At 38.4% G+C, this 23,276-nt stretch overlaps 1 protein-coding gene across 1 annotated transcript in view; it reads right to left on the bottom strand.

Annotated features, from left to right (window-relative positions):
* LRP2 (LDL receptor related protein 2) overlaps positions 1-23,276 on the bottom strand; it is a 193,316-nt gene that overhangs the window by 60,289 nt on the left and 109,751 nt on the right. Inside the window, exons 32-44 of the mRNA XM_045575318.1 lie at positions 22,544-22,710; positions 21,448-21,591; positions 17,893-18,002; positions 14,171-14,348; positions 12,623-12,836; positions 9,903-10,142; positions 7,298-7,486; positions 4,427-5,350; positions 4,141-4,306; positions 3,622-3,780; positions 2,290-2,579; positions 1,444-1,647; positions 288-530 (exon numbers count right to left, since the gene is read on the bottom strand). Coding sequence (XP_045431274.1) covers positions 288-530; positions 1,444-1,647; positions 2,290-2,579; positions 3,622-3,780; positions 4,141-4,306; positions 4,427-5,350; positions 7,298-7,486; positions 9,903-10,142; positions 12,623-12,836; positions 14,171-14,348; positions 17,893-18,002; positions 21,448-21,591; positions 22,544-22,710 — 3,228 coding nt within the window. The remainder of the gene's footprint in view (positions 1-287; positions 531-1,443; positions 1,648-2,289; positions 2,580-3,621; positions 3,781-4,140; positions 4,307-4,426; positions 5,351-7,297; positions 7,487-9,902; positions 10,143-12,622; positions 12,837-14,170; positions 14,349-17,892; positions 18,003-21,447; positions 21,592-22,543; positions 22,711-23,276) is intronic.

Raw genomic sequence — 23,276 nt, 5'->3', positions numbered from 1 at the left:
ATTTTCATTATTTAACAGCAATACCAGGAGTCCCAACGCTCGGTTAAAGAAATTATGGCATATCCACACAATGGAGTAATATGTGACTATGAAAAGCTATAAATTGATAAGAAATGACGGTTTGATCTCCAGAATAGATTGTTCTTAATTCTTTGTGGGGTGTTTTTTTTTGTTTGTTTGTTTGTTTGTTTGTTTTAAGAAAGCCCTTGTTTTCATATAAAAATTTCATCCCCCATGAGCCAAGATTTCAGATCCCAAAGCACAATAAGTAATTAAGGTGAACTTACGGCAATTTCTCTCATCTGAAGTATTATTATCATGGCAGTTGTTTATACCATTGCAGACAAACCGAAGAGGTATGCACCTTTTATTGTTGCAAGTAAATTCTGTGGTGGCATTGCACGCAACAAACAGGCACCCTTCCTCATCACTGTTGTCACCACAGTCATTGTAGTGATCACAGCGATAATGATATGGGACACATTTCCCATTGTCACAAGTGAAGGCTGTCGAATGGCAGGTGTGAAAAGCTAAGAGGAGGGGGGAAAACATCGAGGAAACCGCTTTATTAAAGCATCATCCTAATTCCTCAACAGATACAATCAAATAGAACAGACAGAGTTTACCTTCCAAGGCAAAAATGACTGCAAAATGGACTGCATGCAAAGTGAGAAAACACTTTTAATTAGTTTGATTAAGCAGAATACAATGTATGGTTTTCAAAAATGAAGTATTAATATTTTAAGCAAATGTCAAAGTCACTACATTTCTCTATCATTTCAATTTAAAAGTTATTTCAATCACAGAAATCATGTAGGTACAGTTTCTTTGGGGAAAATAAAACTCTTAGCCCCTACAATGTGCTAGGAAAAGGTAACTAACCTCAAAATTTCCTAAGAAAGTCTTCTATGTCTTACTCACCCCACTCAGATGGAAGATGAATATTCAGAGTGACTTCAATATAATTATTGAATTAATCATCCTTCTGGTATTTAAATTAATAAAATAATAATTGGAGCCCTTAGTTCCATGCTAAGTCATAATTAACATGCATTAAGCCTCATGTGTTTTTTCATATTGTTTCTCTTAAATCTCACAAGAATCCTAAAAATAGCTCCATTTTACAGATGAGGTATCTGAGGATCAGAGAAGTTAAGCAATTTTCCCAAGGCTATTGAGATTGTGTAAATGGCATAACCAGGATTTTAGTTCAGCACCTTTGCTTTTAATCACTACAGAGGGGCTTCCTAATGAAGCTAATCCATGGTACATATATCAGTTTATATGTGATTTAGCAGAAATGCAGTCTGGATTCTCAGAGTAAATGCTTTTCAGTTCTAACAGGATGCCCGAGGCACAAATTGCAAACCTAGAATTCTGTAACAAACACTTTACATAAAGACAAGGCGAGCTTCTAACAAAAGCTCCAATGGCCCAACTCACCACACACGCTTTCCAGCTCATCACTGCCGTCCCCACAATCATTGCTGTTGTCACATTTCCAGTGCTCCGTGATGCAGCGCCCATTGAGGCAGGTGAAATTGGAGCCAACACACCGTGCACCATTGTCCACAATGCAGTGCTTATTATTGTTGGCCAGATACCAGTGGCCCTCCTGTGGACACTGGCACTCGGCACCATTAGGACCTGAAGAAAGGAAGGCCCAGAAAAAGCAGAAGACGTTTGTCACAAACATTCATAGTTTCTCTTCCAGAAAAGCACTTAGCAATAGCTTCTATATTAAATGTGCTATAAAACAAGCCACGGAAACTGCTCCCATCAACCTTTCACTGATATTCTGAGTCATTTTTCTATCAAGAACAACCACCAATTGATAAATGTGGTTATTTCACCCTAATCTTTATAAACTTCTCGTCTACACTGAAACTATTGCCTCCTCAGAAAAATCTCAAAATATTGGTCTCCAAAAGCAGATCTTCTTGTGAATGTGTTGTTCTCTGCAACACCCACCAGGAAGCACGTCATGCATAGCATCAATACCTCATAAATGGAAGAATTAAATCTCAGACCCAACTTTATTTCTACCTCCATCAAGCTTAAATAAAAAATGCCTTCATAAGAGGGCATATCAAATAGGAAAGAAAAAAAAAACTGTCAGTCTTCCTCTCAACATATAAAACCCCAAATATATATTTTTTAATTACCCTGAAATCAAGAATGTGGATTTCATTCTCCTTCTAGAGCTGAAAATTCCTTCAGCTTTTCCTAAGTTGTTGTCATTATTATTACTCCCCTCGAATCTATCTCCATGGGCAATGAATGCCTTACCAGGTACACAAACGTGGCTGCAGCCCCCATTAAACTCATCGCAGGGATTGTTGCAGTGCTGTGGGTGGTCCTTCACAACAACACGAACACTCATAAGCCGGAATGGAAAACTGGTGGTCATTGCCGTCTGGCCTGATCCATCATATTTGTTAGCTCGGTAAATTTTTCTTGTGGACCAGTCAGTCCAGAACATGTACTGGCCATTGATAGTCAAGCCAAAAGGACGCAAGATTGTGGTGACAATGACCTCACGCTCTGTGCCCTTTAGAGTGCTGCGTTCAATCTTGCGCCTAAAACAAAGTTAAAAAAATAAATAAAAATGCTGGAATCCAGAAGGAGCTATTCCTTAATTGGCAGTGCAATGCCTGGGCCTAACCATTGCTTTACACTTTTGATTTTCCATGTGGAGCATTTCTTCTGGTAACGGGAGTTCTTAATTTGCTTTATCAAACAATGGTCAGTATAAATAATTAATTTCCAAATATAATCTACAAATGATCCTATAAAAAGGACCAGGCTGACATTAATAACAGGAGAATATTGTGAAATAATATATAGAACTCAGTGTTTAGCACTCAGTAGTCACTCATTAAAATGTTAATTACATTACCCTTCCAACTCCATAAATAAATTTTTTGATTTGTCATTTACTGAGTATTTTGACATATTTGCCAGGAATCATCCAAATTTAAACACAAAACATTACTACGTTGTTTCAAATGAGAAAAATGAAGAAAAGGTCAGGTTGTCAGATATGCAGAGTCTCAGGGCCAAAAACATAAGAAAACAGTCAAGAGAAATGAAGATTCCTGACATGCAGATACCAGTCGTAATAAACAGAATCATCTCATCTCTTCAGCTATTCCATTAGGGTGATGGGGGTATAATTTCAAAGATACTTGGAGATGTTATATATACAATTAGAGTTGACAAACGTATCTAAGGAAAACATTATGAAAGAACCTATTTGAGAAGATAACTGAAGTCAAGACTAAAGAAAACCATTTTTATAAGACATTAAACACTAAAGCCCAGAGAAAACATCGTATCAGTATGCATTTAAAATATGCATATGTTATGGTAATCACATGGGTCTGGTAAAATATAAATTGAGTGATTACATAATTCATCTAGTAGTGCATCATAATTATTCAATCTCATAACATAGATAAATTTTCACAGATACCTTCACCAATCTAGAATATAGTTCCTAAAACTGTGATTCTACATTTGGCTATGTCTATTTGGCATTTTATATCTTCATTCCATTAAGCATTCCATTGTAAGTGGGAAGAAGAATCCACACCTACATGAATAACCAAAGACACATACAAACTAGCATCTGCCCAGTATAGAAGGTCTTCCTCATGGTCCACAGAGAGCCCACAGGGCCAGACCAGGCTGCTGTTCACAACAGGTTCCCGGAAGTTGCCTCCCACTGTGGCTCTCTCGATTTTGGCATTAGTGCCCCAGGAACTCCAGTAGATATACCTAGTCATCCAAAGGGAGTCATAATTAATTCATCATAAGAAATGTCATAATCTTTACTTGAAAAAGAATGTAAGCCATCTTCAACTGCAAGTTGACATTAATAAGGCACATGTAACCCTACTCCATTCCCACCCACACAACTTGCCCAAAAGGGACGTCCTGAGCATTGGGAGTATGCTGCCAACATTTCTAGTGTCAGAGTGAGCTCCTTCCCAGGTAGAGTCACTCATGCTCTTTCACCCTAGCTATCCAGTGTTACAAGCCCCAAAAATGTTGGCCCTCTAAGAACGTAAAATAATGTGAGGCCCCTCTCCCTTCAGAAGTAAGCGAACAAATATAATAAAGAAGATGATGGCATACCCTCCGCAAGGATCTAACACAACTGCTCTTGGTTTTATGACGTGGGCTATCACAGCACGCTGAGACCCATCCTCAGCCATGGAGTTAATTGTCTGGTTGGTGTAGTCACTGTAATAAATTCTTCTATTAATCCAGTCAAAAGCAATGCCATCAGTAGTCCCTATATCTGGAGATACACCAACAAACACACATACATTAGTCTTCATATGTATTTTAGAATTATCGGGTCACCCATGTGTGCTGTTCTCACTGTGTCCAAGGTAGGCTACACCTGGAGTGCTCTTACCTGAAACAACGACAGTGGGAGAACTGGCCCCTGAATTAAGGTTTATATATGAAATCTGGCCATGGCTAGCTTCTAAATTTTGTGTAAAGTAAATTCTGTTATAGATGCTGTCATAGTCCAGGGCCATGACATGTCCTCCCATGACACTTATTGCTTGGAAAGGTAGGCTATGATCTTCAGGATCCAAGTGTAAGCTTCCCAAGGAATTCTCCAAGGCAAAGATGAGGAAATTTTCTTTCGGAATGACGCAGCTCTTCCCATCATGGTCCAGGGTTCCAAAAACACAGCTACAGTTAGGAGTGTGCAACCCAGGCAGAGCAAAGCAGAGATGGGGGCATCCACCATTATTTTCCAAACAAGGGTTGTTATTGACCTCTGTTGGTGACCGGGGTTGGATACTCTGGTCAAAGACGGTCACATCTCTTAGCCAATCGATATTGTCCCTTATCACTGTTGGTGGTTCTGTGTTCCCTGGTTCCTTACTAGCTTGGTAGATTTTTTTTAAGTTTCTGTCTACCCATATGATAGAATTTCCAAAAACCGTGATGGCATAAGGAGTAGGGTAACGACTGCCATAACGAATCATTTTCAATTCCTTTCCCTCAATATCGACCCTTGAAATTACATCTAAAGTATCATCAACCCAATAAACATAGCCATTGCTATGGTCCACTGCTAAGCCCCGTGGTGTGACAATGCCCTCTGATACAAGCACAGTCCGATTTGTACAGTCAAGAAAAGCACGTTCAATCTTCGGGTTTTGTCCATAGTCAGCCCAGAAGAGGTATCTGTTCTTGGGGTCTACAACAATATCCCTGGGCATATCCACTATGACTCTAAGGAGAACACGGCGGTAGGTGGTATTGATCCGCAGAACTTCTATCATTGATTCAGACTCAAAAGCATTTATGAAATAAAGATTTTCTGCAGGAAAAAAAAAAATGAAAGAACATATTGGTGAATGTAAACCCAAATTCAAAACAAAAATATGTAAAGTTGAAGTTTGGCTCAGTATATATTATCTTTTCTAAGATGATAAATATCTCAGTTTAGACTTAGAAAAATTATTATTTACTCAGGATCTAAAGAGATTGTTGCTTCAGATATGAAGAGAATGTGCCTATCCTCAGCTTCTAAAGCACATTATAATTCCCAGAAAATGTCAGAACCCACTTTCTACTGAAAGATATATTTTCACCCTGCTGGGTACTTCAGTTGGTTAGAACATTCATTCTCATATGCCAAGGTTGTGCGTTCAATCCTCAGTTAGAGCATTTACAAGAACCAACGAATGCATGAGTAAGTTGCCCAACAAATCAACATTTCTTTCTCTCATCAATAATTTTTTTAAGGTATATTTCCAAGAATGTCCTTCCTTTCCTACCTGAATGGTTAACACCTGAATCTTCAAAGACTCTAAATATACATCATCATGGAATACCTTCTACTTCAACATGATAAAAAGGAGTAAAGAGGGACAGTCATCAGGTTGTTGATCAATGTTATCAATGTTCTGTGTGCTTAGCATTAACATGAGGTCTTTTCCTAGTCTTTCTAACTAGCATAGATAATTTCTTCTAAAGCCACCGAAATAAAAGTGCATTAATGTAAATGCAAGAAGAAAAAGACCATGATTGCCCAGCTGGTGTGGTTCAGTGGTTGAGCATTGACCTATAAAACAGGAGGTCACGGCTCGATTCTTGATCAGGGCACATGCCCAAGTTGATGGCCCAATCCCCAGTGTGGGGTCTGCAGTAGTCAGCCAATCAATGGTTCTCTCTCATCAAAGGTGTTTCTATCCCTCTCTGTCTCTGAATTAGTGATAAAAAATAAAAATAAAAAGACCATGATGTTCAGACAATATAATGGAGAGTGATTCCTAATTGATTCCATGTATTGAAAATTTGTTGTTAAACTATCTTCCAAAGTATATCTACTTTGTTCCTATATATGACTCAAACCTGTTCTGCAGAAATTAGGCCAATATGCAGCTACTGATCTTTTCATAACCTGTCTCTAACTATACATATATTCCAATCTGTCAATCCAGGGTTGGCAAACCTTTTCTATAAAGAATTGTTAATAACAAATAATTCTGGCTTTGCAGAGAATATGGTTCTTTCACAAACACTCAGCTCTGCCACTGTAACATGAAAGCAATAATAAACAATACATAAACCAAAGGGCATAGCTGTGTTCCGGTAAAACTGAACTTGCAATAGGCAGTGTGCTGCATTTGCCCCATAGGCCACAGACTATTGACCTCTGCTTTAACTATACACGCAAAGTAACGTAGAAAATTCATAATTAAGAGTGAGATTTAGGAACCCAATTAAAGCCTTATCTAACCATACTACCATATTTACTATTTGCAATAAACTCTTATTATAGTATCCAAATTTTTATAATAGATTTTAATATTTCTATGTGATATCTACTTACCAAGCTAGATAACACTCAGTGGTACCTATTTTTATAGAATGGCATTATATTCTAAAAATTACAACATATTTAATACATTTTATTCTCAGTGTACCATTAAAAATTAGTAGTATTTCAAAGTTAAGCTCATGAAACAGTGCAACTATTAATGTAATACTGGGTCAGCCATTTCAATAGAACTACAATAGAGAAAATACCCAAAGAGGATTTTATAAATTAACAAGAGGAAGCAATTAATAATTTGGTGACTAACATTTCTCAGCTATAAAATAAATACTTGCCATTTCATGGTTTAGATTATATTTTGATATCAGAAAAACAAATGTGTAATATGAATAATGTTAGATTAAACTTTCTAGAATAAAAGAAGGTAATAGAGATACAAATATAAAAAGGTTTTTCAATAAAATCAGTATACAGCTTACTTACCTGCTACCCAGTCCACTGCAATACCTCGCACTCCATTTTCTCCTATCCCTTGTGTAATGATGTTTGTAAAATTAGACCCATTGGGTTTGATTCTACGAATTGCATTATAAGATTTCTCAGAGATGCTAAAATCACACCAATAAATAAAGCCAGAAGATACATCAACATCCACATGCAGTGCATTTCGTCCTGGAATATTTAAGAAAAGATCGTTAAGCAAGGCTCTAGCTGAAAGTAGAACTTTTAAATGTCTGCTCTTCCCCTCAAACCCTTGTTCCCAACCCCCTGCTCTGCCTATGCCCCCATTACAAATAAAACTATTTGATTCCCAGTTGCAATAAGCAAACCTACCATCCAGATGTTGGTTTCTCACATTTCTCACAATAAGAAGCACTGGCTCCTGGGAGAAATGGCTGGTTATAGTTTTGGAATGGGAAGGTCTGAGGTGAGCTTGGAACATCTTAAGAAGCAAGGAAGTAATCACATACTAATGGCATCATGCCAAAAGAACACAGGCAGGCCGCCTAGCAGGTGTGCTCAGTGGCTGAGCATCGACCTATGAACTAGAAGGTCCGGGGTTGCAGTCTTGATCCTGGGGAGGGGGGGAGGGGGTGTGTGTAGGAGACAGCCAATCAATGATTCTCATCATTGATGTTCTATCCCTTTCTCCCTCTCCCTTCCTCTCTCTGATATTAATAAAAACATGTTAAAAGAAAAAAAAAGAAAGAAAAAGAATACAGACAGCCACTTCAAGAGGTTCTCCCTGGTCAACATGAATCAACTGGAACCTCAGAAGAGTAATTATGTCAAATGATTTATAACACGTTGAATTAAAAAAATAAAAAATAGGTAGCTCTCCTAGAAGAATATTATCTTATAAATGAAGAAGAAATGATATAATAAGAAAATCACCATTTTGCAATCCTAATTAAATAATCATTTCAGACAAGGATCATCAATAACTACTAAAACCAATGGGTAGAAGGCACTTGTGAAGCAGGATATTCACAGAGTGCTAAAGTGTGATGTCAAAAAGTTTATACAAATTACAAAGGTAAAAATATACCTTTAAAAGGTAGGGATTTTATGGCGACTACCTTAACCAAGTGATCAAGTTTAAGTACCACTAAGAGAAGAACAATCTTTTTTTCCTTCATCTATGCACCACCTATGAATTATTCTTGCCAAATGTATTCAACTCCAATCTAATCAAACAATTAGACCTAACTTTTACTTCATGAGAAATGCTAAGTAAAATTGAATAACAGGTTAAGTGACAACAGAAGGAAATAATGAGACAAATAACCAGTTTATCACTTAAAAAAAAAAAATCTGGGGCAACTACTACAGATCAAAAGAAACTAAAAACACATTCCAAATATAATGCATGCATCTTGATTAGATCTTGGCTGCAACGCAACAGCTATGAAAAATTTTCTGAGGCAAACTACAGAAACATAAATATGAATGGTGATGATAATGTCCATACAGGGTGGGACAAAGGTAGGTTTACAGTTGTGAGTTCATGAAACAAATTTATTCTTGCATCATTATTTATTAATTATTGTATTCTTCCCCATATGAACAACTGTAAACCTACGTTTGCCCCACAACCACACACAAATTGAGAGCTCAAATGTGGTCACAATTGTTGAATCTAGGTAAGAACATAAGAGTGTTTAACTGTATCTTTCAACTTTTCTGCACTTGAATTTTTTAAAAATGAAAAGTTGGGAGGAAAATTTTATTGATTTTATAATATCTTTGCAAGATAGTAACTTAGATGCATTACTTTTTAAATGTGAGAAAACAAAGATGTGTCAGGAGAACATGTGGCATGGTCATAAAGCAGGAGTATGTGTGGTGCCCCAGACACCTTCATCTACGCTTTTCTATCTCTTCTGACCATTTCTCCTTCATCCTTTGTCTTTCATTTCTGCCTTTTATTTCTAACATTAGCCTGTGACACACTCCTTCTGATGCTACTAAAACTTAGTTCCTCTTTTGGTAGCATACATCCAGAAACCTCTGGGCTCACCTTGGAAGCAAGTGATCATTTTATACATTCACCGTATATAAGCCTAAAGTGCTGCAAAAATATAGTTACTAAGGAGAGACTAACACTTTCATCTCATTTATTTCAAGTCATCAAATATATATTGATAATGACATTTCATTATCATTCTAAATAATAGTATACTTTCTACCCTAAATCTCCATTAATACTCAGAAATAGGTCCAGTTCTCCTGACTACCAACTCTGTAGTACTTCTTGCAATCTTATGCTACATTCTACATTGTTCTAGGACTGTCATTCTCACATGCCCTGGAACTTGTTAGAAATGCAGGTCCGCTAGCCCTACCCCAGATTACTAAATCAGAAAAACGTGTGGATAGGGACCAGGTCTGTGTTTTAAAAGCTGTCCAATTCTGATGCATACTAAAATTTGAGAAACACTTGAGGCTGAACCAGTTTATTTAAAGGGAAAGAAAGACAAGAATCATTATATGCTAAACCCAAACATGGAAAAATGCTTTGCAGCACCAAAGATTTCCATATGGCACCAGATGGAGTCAAATCTTACTTATACTGTATTCGACATACCTTGGCCTGCCACTGGCACCATGGCTTCTGAATGATCAGACAGGTCCAAGCTAAAGCCTCTGATTGCAGATAGCATTGAAACAACAATGAAAGAGCTGTACGGAGAGCAGGTTCGATGATCAGGATTGAGTTTAAATCCAGTGGCACAGGCACACGAGAAGAGTCCTCCCGGTACAGGTAGGCACATCTGCTGACAGGCATTCACATTGTTGCTACAGCCATTTGAGGATCCAGCAGAGCCTAAATGAAATAAGAAATCAGTGACCTTACCTACTTGCCTCTCCATCTCAAACTTTTAAAATTGAGTCACCAAATAATTCATTATAAAAATTAATAACAAAATATGGGGGGTGGGAAAGATTAACCAAAGAACATGCATATTTATATAACCCAATGGGCACAGACAATAGTGTGGTGAAGGCCTTGGGGCAGGGCAGGGAAAAGGGGACAACTGTAATACTTTCAACAATAAAGATCAATTTTTTTAAAATATGAAATCTGAGTACTCAACTTAAAAACAATAGTAGAAAAACTAGAGTTTATACAACTAACACCTAAAGGGATGAAAACAGGACCACGGTTGTTATCTACACTAATAAAAGAGCAACATGCAAATCAACCATGCCCACCAGCCAATCAGGAGCAAGTATGCAAATTAACCCAACCAAGATTACAGCCTGCCATGGAGCTGGAGTAAGCAGGAGGCTTGGGTTGCCCTGGCAATGGAGGAAGCCAAGCTTCCTGCCTTCCCTGGTTGGCCCTGGTCTCTGCTCAAGGCCACAAAGTTTCAATTATAGAAGATAAATAAATCCTAGATACTTGCTTCCAGCTGGCCCTGTCCTTTGCTCAAGGAGGCAATGAAAAAAAAAAAGAGGGGCTGGGACCTTGGGTCACTGGGGAGTGATCAAGCCAGGATGGGATGGCACAGACCATTGGGGGTAAGCAGACCAGCAGGGGGGCCAGTTGGGGGTGAGCAGGCTTTCAATGGGAGTCAGTTGGAGGTGATCACAGGACAGCCAGGGAAGGGCAGTTTGGAGTGAGCAGGCCAGCAGTGGAGGTAGTTGGGGGCGAGCAGGCCGGCAGGCAGGATGGTTAGGGGCAATTATGCAGGCAGGCAGGCAGGTGAGCAGCTGGAGCTAGCAGTCCTTGATTGTGAGAGGGATGTCTGACTGCTGGTTTAGGCCCAATCCCTGTAAACAGGCAGTAGGACATCCTTCAAGGGGTCCCAGATTAGAGAGGGTGCAAGCCAGGCTGAGGAACACTCCTCTCCCCACATGCATGAATTTTGTGCACCAGGCCTTTAGTTGTATAATAGAGAATGGAACATCAGATAACTATATTAAATGACAAGTGGTTGCTTCTGGAAGAATAAATCATGCAAGAATTAGGGTGATCAGTATACAAATTCTAATCTCCCCCCGCCCCCCGGCCTATGTACAGGCATTTAAAATTATATTCATTTAAATAAAATATCAACAATGTGATAGGGATTTGTAATAAAATATATTAAATAAGAGTATTAAAAGGTTTTTTTTTCCACATGCAATAAATATAATACCAGTGGCAACCAAGGTAATAGAACAGCAAATTGTTTGATAATCTTTGGTCAGTCACTTAAAGCTATAAAATATAAAACTATAAAAAATAATCTTTAGATCCTAATTTAAAGGGGAAAAACAGCCGAAACCGGTTTGGCTCAGTGGTAGAGAGTCGGTCTGCGGACTGAAAGGTCCCGGGTTCGATTCTGGTCAGGGGCATGTACATTGGTTGTGGGCACATCCCCGGTAGGGGGTGTGCAAGAGGCAGCTGGTCGATGTTTCTCTCTCATCGACGTTTCTAGCTCTCTATCTCTCTCCCTTCCTCTCTGTAAAAAATCAATAAAATATATTTTTAAAAATAAATAAATAAATAAATAAATAAATAAATAAATAAAGGGGGAAAACAAGTTAGGTTATTTCTGGGGGAAAAAATTATGTTGAAATAGGCAACATCTAAAAGTATTCCTTTTTGGCCGAAACCGGTTTGGCTCAGTAGATAGAGTGTTGGCCTGCGGATTGAAAGGTCCCAGGTTCAATTCTGGTCAAGGGCATGTACCTTGGTTTCAGGCACATCCCCGGTAGGGGGTGTGCAGGAGGCAGCTGGTCCATGTCTCTTTCTCATCGATGTTTCTAGCTCTCTATCTCTCTCCCTTCCTCTCTGTAAAAAATCAATAAAAAATAAATTTAAAAAAATAAAAGTATTCCTTTTAAAATTAAAAATTCTATCCTTTTAACACTCTCCCAACAGTCATCCAATTAATACATAGTAAGCAATATTCCAGAACTCTTCTAGTTACTAGATAGAAAGCATGAAACAAGACAAAGTAACTATCCTTATGGAAATTATATTCTAATGAGAAACTCAGACAATGAACCAATTGATAATATGTCATCGAGTGCTGTGAAGCAAAAGCAAAGTCAGGAGTTTAAAGTGATGGGGGAAGAATGGGAATGAGCTCACTCTGAAGTCAATCCGGCCTTTCAGATGGCAGATTAGTTTCAAACACTTAGCCATACTTAAGACATGGTTATCATTTTTAAAGTATTTGGAGTAATTTCAATTTGCACGCATGTGCATGTACATTGGTGTGTGTGTGTGTGTGTGTGTGTGTGTGTGTGTGTGTGTGTGTGACTATACATTGTACATCCATGGATGTGTATGTTTCGGTGACAAATACTTACTGCGTCTGTGGTAAACTCGAAGTCCCCTCAGATTTGGAGTATTATCTCGCAAGACTACTTTGTTAGCCCCAGTGGCCTTGTCAACTCTTTCAATGACCTCATAATGCTCATCCGTATAATAGAGGAAGGGACCGTAGACAGCAATTCCCCAGGGGTGGGAAAGATAGTTTACCAGGACCATTCGACTGGTGCCATCCACGTTTCCCCTTTCAATCTAAAAGATCAGAATTTTGTTATTGACTGATTCATAGTAAAATGAGAGAACTTTTAAAGCTAATATATCTGACTCTGTACTTTTTGTAGAACTCGTACTTTACAGAAATTTTTCATATCTATTTTCTGATTTGATCGCCACAATTATACTAAGCAGTTGGCCAGGCAAATGCCACTGTGCCCATTTCATTGATAATGAAGCTGGAGTTCAAATAAGCCAATCAATTTTTTCAGGTGGCATGGTGAAGAAATGGGTACCAAATCTCTTTCATCCCTAAATGTGATATTCTGGTCAAAGACACACAATCACTGTCTCCTTAAATAAATCCAATGGTGGGCCATTACACAGGAGCTGACTGACCCTGCATTTATCATCATCAACAATTTCTGCAACGGGGATAGGAAACGTGATCCAGACAGTCATAGAAGATAGCAGACTGGTGAGGCAAAGGTAGAGCAGAACAGGTAACAAGCCTTAGTCAAAACGACTTGATAAACTAAAAAATGTACCAAGAGTGAAGTTCCTTCTGGAAAATGACAAGTAGTTGCTTCTGAAAACAAAAACAAAAACAAAAAAACAAAAAAAAACCTGTAGACACAGCTGGTCTGGTTTCATTCGAAAAACTTGTCTCAAGTGATTCCTCTGTGCCAGGATCAGAACTGAGTACTGACAAGAGAGACAAACAAGGTCTGGCCCACTGCCTCACTGGACTCGGGAACCCAGCAGTTGCAAAAGCAGGTTGTGCCTTAAGAACTGACAGAAGTTCCAGAAGGCTAGAGCACAGGGAATAAGGTTGGAGGGGATCTGCTGAAGGAGGAGTAATCTGGAGCAGATTAGCTGACCAATTCAGCTGAAGTGTTTGGAGCTACTTCTCTAGGCCAGCGTTCTAGGCTGAGCAGTTATCAAACCTATTCGTTGTGGTTTTATGAAGACAACATGTCTCCATCATGAAAGCAGGTCAAGGGAAGAGAGAAGTGGTTCAGGTTGGGGGAGATAACAGAAAAAGGAGGTACCTGAGAAAAGAGGCAGAGGACAAGGATTTTGTGATGATTAAGGATGGACATGGTTATTAGAATGAAGCAGAAATAAGAGGTTCTAGCCTGGGAGAAGGGATGGAGAGTCACACCAGCAACAAGCTCACACATTCAGAAGGGCAGAGCAGAAATAGAAATGGGAAGGATGAAGATGGTGGGTCATGCTAAGTAATATAGAGAAATCATAGCATGTAACAAGAGCTTTCTCATCACTGCACACATTCCAGACAGCTCAGAATAATCAGTATCAGCTTCATGAGCTCAGCAAGGAAGGCCAATAGACTGAAAGGATGCCCATACCACTCCCCTGCTGGTGACCGCCCAGTAGAGTTTCTGATCCTGGATATCAAGAGTGAGAAACTCCAAGTGTTCCAGGTCTCCAGTGAAGAGGGTCTTTGGAGATGTGCCATCCATGTGAGCACTTGCAATCTTTGCAGGAATTCCACTGTCAGTTCCCTGGTCTGACCAGTACAGTTTCCTACAACCATGAAAAACACTAACATTAGTGAAATAGAAGGTGGATTAGAGTGATTGGCATCTCCAACTTCAATATTTAAATTAAAATGTATATTTCTTTTCCTCAAGATGCACATAATTTAGTGGAGAAAGTCTGATACATCAATATTAAACACACACACACACACACACACACACACACACACACACAATATGGAGGAGTACTTAACCAGAATCAATGTCTATATATCTCCTAGCTATTACTGGGGCAAAGGCCATTTTGAATAATATCTTATCCAGGGGGATATCGTCCACCATTAGTGGGTGATCCTTTAGCTTTGGCAGGTAGGTGGAAGGTTTATGACTGAGAAGGAGCCTACTTCAACAGTCAGTCAGTTTCAAAGAATCGCATATTGCCCAGTACACAGGGAATTGGAATCCCATTGGCATGCTGATATCAGGATATACAACTTTTTCCTACCTTTCCACTTCACAATGAACTGGACTCTGTGTATACACATAAACCCCAGTCACCACAGAGAATAGCCAAATCCATGTTATATGAAAGTTTATCAAAATATAAGGAGGGCTGGTTTCCACTGAAAACATACTTCTAGAATTGAATCCAAGCTTTAATTTCTATCTCTTCTGCCATAGCCACAATAGACAATCCTCTTCACTCTTTTCTCACAAATCCTTACCCTTCTTAATTCCAATCATTTTTAATTGCACACATCTTCCACTACCAATCCATGTCTCCCTCAAACTTCTCAAACTCTGAAATTCTCTGCTTTGACAAACTCTCCTATCTCACCCCTGCTCCTATTTTATTTCTCCCATTGGAGCTTCTTTGCCCTTAAAACTTGCTTGAACTCCCAAACCTCTAGTCCTTTTATGCCTGGATCTTACCTGTAACCATTTAAATAATATTCTATCGCTTCTCGGCCTTTTGGCTAAGATCAAGTGTAAATAATATTCTTATTTATTCTCTTGATCTCCCATTGTGCTACCTTGCTAAACACAAACCCTGCATTCCTGTCATTATTTTCTTTCTCCTCTCCCATTTCAGGTTTTCAAGAGTTTGCTAAACAAAATTATAAAGCTCTTGTGAATTCTTAGTTCATTAAAATTTAAGCTACCTAATCTTAGCTGAGAACAATCATCCCTAGCTCACTATATCATGTTCTCCTTATCAATTCTTTCAAGGAGATGTCTACTCTAATTCCTGGCCCATAATTTTTACTCACAATTATTTCATCACTGACTTTTCATCTGCTCTTAAAAATATGCTCAGGTTTCCCTATTCTAAAATTTTTTTCCTGTTACATTTTGACCTACACTTGTTCATCTTTTTCTAATTTTTCAATACTATACTCCTAAAACCAGTAGTTGCACTTCCTCACCATGCTTTCATTATTTAGCTCCTTTATATCTCCAGTGAACATCCTCTGTCACACATGTCACCAGCAACTCTATGATTGCCGCAACCCTTTATTAGTGATCATCCACACAAATCATTTTCTGCAACACCTGATGCAATAACATTGACCATAACCTTCTGAAGATTTTCTCTTTACTGAGCATCCAAAACATTACATCCATGAGTTTCTATCCTATTTCTTTGACCAGTTCCCCTGACAAAATAATTGCCTCCCAATCCAACTGGGCTTCTCTTAGTAATCTCAATATGCCCTCCCTCTTCTGCCCCTGCTCCTGACTTTCCTTCCTTCATAGAATGGAAGATTATCTTCAAAGTCAGCTCTACCGGGTGAAATTCTATCTTTCTTTTAAGAGCCAGTACAAATAGCATCACTTCCACAAAGCTGAAAATTTCTCTCTGCAGAACTATCATCCCAATTTTTTATTTTTTATTTTTTGTCTCTCTTCTGGCTTTTTTAGTCATATATATACATGGGTAATTGGTATTTAAGCACAGGACTTATCCAATTTACCAAGCTATAAATGCTTGAAGTTACTAAAGAATAGATTATGTCTTTAATAATCTTTGTATATAACCCTGACCTTGGCAGAGACTGCTTTCACTTGTCAAAATCAGTGTCTTCCTCTTCTATATTGGTTAAAAGCTGGCTTCCATGCCATATGACTGAATTCTAACAGAAGGAATGTGAGCAGAAGTAGTATGTACTCCTGTAGGTGTGGCTCATAAAAACTACCCAGCACATTCCTGAATGCTTTTCCTTTTCCTGCTCAAAAGATTTCAACACCCAGGATGACCTTGACAGTCTCCAACTGAAGACCTGATCAGCCTGAGTCCCTGAATGACCATATAAAATAGAGCTTCTCCCACTTTCTACCCAAACTCCACTGCCCAAATGAAAGGCAAATAAACTTCTATTTTCTATGAGCCATTATACATTTTGGAGTTTGTTTCAATAGTTAACTAATCCTAAATAATAGACAACCCAATAATGGGAGTTTGATGAATAAAAATGTTTGATGAATGAGTAATATATGTGTTTGCGTTTCAAAAGTAGAACTTTAAATCTAAGGTGGCCCTTTGTCTAGAAAGGATAACTGAAAACTAGGGCAAGTCAGCAATCACAGAATAGAATTTTTGCTTTTAGTAACCTTTAAAAATGAGATTGATTTGCACATCATCTTTACTTGAAGCAAAGAGCTAATACAAATTACTTCTTCAGTTCCCTTCCAGGACTGAGAATCTGCTGTCAAGCAGAAAAATCAAAATACATGTGGGATGTTTTAACTGTTTTATTTTTTTTAAATCAGTGCTCTTATTTATAATTTGTCATTCTAGTTTATAATACAGTATAAAATGAAATAAGTAATCAAAGAGACCAGAGAACTCTAGTCCATATCACTAATTCCATTTTATCCTGTTCTCCCTGCCCCTGTCCTCCTTCCACTCCAATCCTGACCAATGTTTCTGAAATACAGACTTGGTTCCATCACTCCCTTCCTCCAAATTCCCTGCTGGCTCCTTATTTCTCTAAAGAAGCAAGTGCAACTCCTCAGCATGACAAGAAAGTTCTCCAAGATTTGTCCCCAAAAGACTTTATCTGCTGTATCTCCCTTATGGTGAACTGCCCCTGCTCTAAGTCTCCAGCTCCAGCTCTCTGCACAAGCACTTTAAATACCACCTTCACGCTTCTGCACCTACACTGTTCAGTTGGCTTCTAGTATCAATCCCCTCTTACAACCCATTCTCCACCTACTAGAAGCCTTCTTTTCCTACAAGTCTATATCAAATGTTATCTAACCTGTTAAAGTTTTCCACATTCACTCACAATCAGAATGTATTGCTCGTTCTTATAAGTATTTTTAAATCCCTGAAATTATTGCTTGTTTGGAATTAATTTTCAGTCCAATGTTATTAATTTGAAGAACACAGAACAAAATATATATTATATCCCTCACATTAAATATACCATAGAGCTATTTCTCTTCCTCACTGCGATCTATATTTTTCAAATTTTGGCATATGAAATCAGAAAATGTCCTAGGTCTGAAGTCTTCCGTTTTATCAGATCATAATATTTACAAGAATGGTGCTATATAGAAGGCATGTGCCGTTTATTGACACTCACCCGTTAGCAGGATCAACAGTTATGCCAACTGGAAAACCAACTCCAAGAGCTGTCCCATCATTGGTAATCAATGTTTTCCTGTATCTGACATTTCCCCTGAGTGTCAAAACCTAGAGCATAAAGTCACTTATTAGAACTGAATTTCATAAGGGGAAAACAAAGAAAGCTGAGATGAAGGAGAACTTAACATACAAAGAATTCCAAAGCATGATTAGGGACAAATGGGAGGTTATAGGGAAGGTTCAGAAATTGCTTTTCTGGGCTCAAAGAAAATCCTCTCAATAGAAAATGAGAGCAAAAAAAGTAAAATCACCTCTCAAATTCCTATTTTCAATTCACCTAAATTTCAGGAGGGGAAATGTATATGAAGAAACAACAGACTCAAATGGGGGAAAAGAATAACTGCTAGAAACTACAAAACCATCTTTAGAAAAAAAAATTCTGGAAGACAAATGGGAATCTCACAGCTGTCACGCACCCCAGTATCCAGGCCATAGTACCCAGAAGGCCATCACTACAAACACAGGGTGAATTCACTCAGGGTTAAAGTGAATTCTGTTCCAAGTTTAACTTAAAATACAGGAGTTCAAATCCCTGCCCTGCTAGCTCTGACTGCATGACCTGAGGCCAGTAAATTTATTTAAACTTAGTTTCTTTGTCATTACATTGTGGATGACAATGGTACCTTGTACACAGAGCTCACAGGACAATGAGGTAACACACCATGGTAACTGACACAAGTGTGTTTAAGTTTCTTTTCAATTTGCCTCTTTCTACTATAATTTCTCTCCTTTTCCTAGGCTTACAGATCTCTTTATTTCAAATGAAATTTCCTTCCTTGTTTTGCGGAATATGACAAGCCATTCTGTCAGCTTCACTTTCCAGCTACAAAATTGCTATCAGTGAATGGGCTTAGAGCTACCCCTGGTGGAAAACAGTTTCTCAGACGTTTCTCTTTTACCCTGAAATGGGACTTAAACCTGAATCACTCTTGTACTGGAACGGATATTGTACAGGTAAACAATGAACACTATTCTTGTTTTCTTAAGCAAGCTAACATTCTCCTGGAAGAGTCACAGCAATAGCAACAAAGGAGGAAAACAAAAACGAAAGGCAATTTACCTTGGAGTCATTATTGTCAGGGATCTTTATGGATATTCTAAATATATTTGTGAATTTACTTATTAGGGAATTACAGCACTGTCTTCATAGGCCGCCTTAGTGTCATGAAGTACATTTACTTATTGAGCTACTAACACCATTTAACAGATAAGGAAAGAGAGGCTCAGAGAAGTTAAGTAATTTTCCCAAGGTCAAACAGCCTGTGGGTAGAGGAATCACACTGCTCTCCCCAGTCACAAAACGCATCTTCATATCTCAGGGTTTTGAATAGAGTGTTTTTCTCTATCTTGGCTGCCTCTTCCTACTTCTTCATTTGATAGAAATAAATATTAGTCATCCTTTAAAACTCAACTCAATAATAACCTCTGCCCCCAACCACAGAGCACTTTATAGTCACTGCTCATACCATACAGAACTTACTATACTGGAGCAAAGGTACTTATGTGTCTAGCACTCAGATGTGTGAATTATTCAAGCAGGAAAAAAAATTGTTTTATTTATCTTTGAACGTCCAGAACTAAGCATAAGACTGATCCATAGAAACCATATACTTGTTTTTGTTGAATGAATGAGCAAGCAAGCCAGGCTCAAAGCCAGGTCTTTAGATTCCAGAGCAAATGGTCTTTCCTTAGGACCTCACTACATTGGGGAACAATTACAAACTTCGGGTTTATATGGATAAAGCAGCCTTACCCATACATACATATGTGCACGGCCACACTCAGCTATTCAACTGGTACCTCTCATTCTACCTAACACCGATAGAGGAGATATACTTCCTGCTCTTGGAAAAGTATCTATCTAACAGGAAAGACCCCATTTACAAGGCAAGAGACCAAGAGATAGAATAAGAGCAGACTGTCATTTGGAAGTAAGATAGCTTTGCAGTGAGTGGAGATGAAAGTTCCATATTAAGGGTCGTGGGCTGTAAATTTTGCCCATGTTTTGATGGAAGCTGATATTTTTAGTTGACATTATGAACAAATATCTTCTATCACCAACAAAGGGGGTTAAAATTGGACCAATTGCTGAAGTTGTTATTTGTAACAGGGCAAAGTTAGAACATTGCCCAGTTAAGCCAAATTCTTAACTTCTATGGACTTCAGGTTGTTATTTTAAAAAACGAAGGCTTGGCATAATGAATAGAGCGTCAGCCTGTGGACTGAAGGGTTCTGGGTTTGATTCCGGTCAAGGGTACATGCCCTGGTTGTGAGCTCAATCCCCAGTAAAGGGTGTGCAGGAGGCAGCTGATCAATGATTCTCTCTCGTTATTAATGTTTCTATCTCTCTCTCCCTCTCTCTTCCACTCTGAAGTCAATAAAAATATATTTGGGGGAAGAAAACAATGAAGGGCTTGAAACAGATGAGCCTCCAAGTATCCCCTCATGTTAAGAGTTGATGATTCTTACCCCCGTGTGATAAATTCTGGGGAATTAATGTTTGTGCATATTGCAAATGTCCCTCTCAATGTGAATGGTTACTACACTTGCCTGCACTTGGGAATGTTGGAAGATTAAATGAGATGAGGTTTGTGGAAGACCTTTATAAACTGTAAAGCACTGTCTGACGTGAGCTCTTCCCTTCTGCTGTAAATTAGCCACTTGGTTGCTGTGTGCCTTCCTCATCTGTAGTATTTTTCTTTCTGAATGCCCCAAAGAGAACGACCTTACTAGCTGGTGACTAATCCAGAGCAGTGATTGTCACACTACACAGCCCTGCTAATTGGCCCTCTCACAAGACCCTCTCCCTTTGCTTTAGGAATTTTCACTTTCAAAATTATTATAAATTAATAACCCACACACACACGTTTCAACTTTGTCCCAGAGTGGAGAAAACCAATACTAATCAGGTTACTTCTGATCTACTACATGTGATTTCATACCTGCACCCCATCTAGAATTTCTTCTGGGAATTAGAGAAAAAAAGAACAGTTATCGCAGAGTAGAGAGTATCAAAGGAATCAGAATCAAGTTTCTACTTTCTGTTTCACTGTTAGAAAAACTATATTGGAGCCATAGAAAGATTTCCATCTTAGAACAGAGGTAACCTATAAATTAGGTTTACTACTAAAATAGCATTGAAGATTTGATGAGAAGAAATAGTGAAAACTCCCTGCTATTATAATCTTTCTTTTATGCTGAATTCTAACATAATTTTTTTATTTATTGTTTTATATAGTTTTATAAAATATCTCAACTCCTTCTAACAAGAACAAGTTAGTATTTATAGTTAGGAGGAAACAAAATAGGTCAGTAAAAAGTTTCAAACATTTATTTTTAAGTTGGTCTACCTCCTTAGCTTTGATACAAATATCTCTTCACTTTTGTCTCTGCTTGAAAATAATTTCAAAATTCCATGAAAGTGTTTCCTGAGAATAGATTTTAAATGAGTCAGAAATTAGTGTTTGTGTACAGAGTATTATGGAATCATTACCTCAATTGACTGAGTTCCGGGATTGGTGTAATAAAGGTTTCTTGAAATCCAGTCTAAGGCCAGGCTCATAGAGGAGCCCAAACTAGACAGAGGAACAAACACAGTCCTGTTGGTGCCATCTGTCTTCACTCTGTGAATTTCACCCTAGAGAGAAAGACATGGAGGAGTGAGCTGTTTGAAGGCCAAATCTTCTCCATGAAAATACCTCCTTCACTGTGGCTACTGAAGGCTGCTATGTTTCTTTAAATTCCTCAGACTTGGAGAAGAGGCCAAGGCTCAGCACCATTGGGTGGCCTCACCGTCTACAATGCTAATGCCAGCCACACTTAGAAAACACTTGATTTCACTTGTGTCATGGGAATACACAGGCTCACCATTCAGACTATCTCTGATACTGGCTACAGAGACCTATCTGTTAATTACCACCTGCCAGAGTCATAAAAATAACCCAAGTCACAGGTGAGAATCAGGAGGCCAGAGGTATAATAAAGGTTTGCACAGAAGTGGGGACAAATAGCAAACACAAAGATCTTCTCTTGCTCCCCCACCCTAAAGGGTAAGGAGGGGGCACAATGGGAAAGCGATTGGAAAAGTTTTATGTTTATCCTCAAGACAAAAATCTGAATGAAGGCCCCAGCAGTCACATCAAATGCTTTCCTGGGATCGCTAGGGAGCTCCTGCTTTTTCGTCCTGAGTTATGATCATTGTTATGTTAGTCTAATATCTTCTACAGGCTTAAAGCTCCTTAAGCACATCTCTGTGACTGCTGCTGCTAGACATGTATTCTGCAGTTGGAACCAGATAGTTCAGTGCAGGGCAAACAGTAAGCACTTAATAAGTACTTGCTGCATGAACAGAAAATGCATAATAGCTTACATGTGCTTATTATTCTAAAGCTAAAGTGTTTTTCTGATCTTTACTCCAGGACAACCTCCCATTTATATCCCTCACTGAATCAAAAAATAACTTAGTGGTAATTTAGTATTTCTGGATCATTGCCCTTTTATCCACCCAGCAAACGTTTGCCTATAAGGAGGTATCAGTGCAGGCTCTTGTGAGAACAAGTTACAGATTTTGAATGGTATTCAAAACTTACTGGATTCTCAACCCAATAGATGAATTCCTCTGAGTCATCAAATTCAACATCGTAACCATTCTGTATCCCTGATACAGGAACCATGGCATCATTGCTCTTCACCTCGGGATGAAGGGAGATTCCAAAAATTACACTGCGTCTTACAGTTATTAAGAAGGGTTGATCGTCTGTGAAAATAGCAGAGTATCAGTCAAAATTATATCCCACTCTTCCCAGACACTTAGAGAGTAATGAAAGGCAGTGGATTGTTACCATCTCATGGAATAAAATATAATTGCAGCACTTCAGCAATAAATATAATGCACAGTAGGTATTATATCCCAAATGGCAGAGACTATGTCTGATTTACTCACTATTATGCCTGCAGGATCTACTATATAATAGTTGCCTAATAAACATTTATAATTAAATGAATGACTACATAAATGAATAAACGTGTGGGTGCATAATAAGTGAATACATAAACAGTATCTTCTAAAGCTCTCAAAAAATATCTGTACATTGAAACTTAAACATCCTCATAATATTTTACTCAAACTATCAGTTCACTTAGTCTCCTTAATACAATGAATACAATAACCTTATCTTAGCTACAGTTCCATTATTTAAAAAAAAAAAAAATCTTAAATGGATGAAATTCAAGAGTGGGTTTTATTTTATCCCTAGAGGCATAGTGCATGGACTCGTGCACCAGTGGGGTCCCTCGGCATGGTCTGCAGGGATTGGGACAAAA

This window comes from Pipistrellus kuhlii, unplaced genomic scaffold, assembly GCF_014108245.1.
Source record: "Pipistrellus kuhlii isolate mPipKuh1 unplaced genomic scaffold, mPipKuh1.p scaffold_m20_p_7, whole genome shotgun sequence".
NCBI classification, from domain to species: Eukaryota; Metazoa; Chordata; class Mammalia; order Chiroptera; family Vespertilionidae; genus Pipistrellus; species Pipistrellus kuhlii.
The sequence above is the reverse complement of the archived record's forward strand: the minus strand, read 5'-3'. Positions and strand labels throughout refer to the sequence as shown.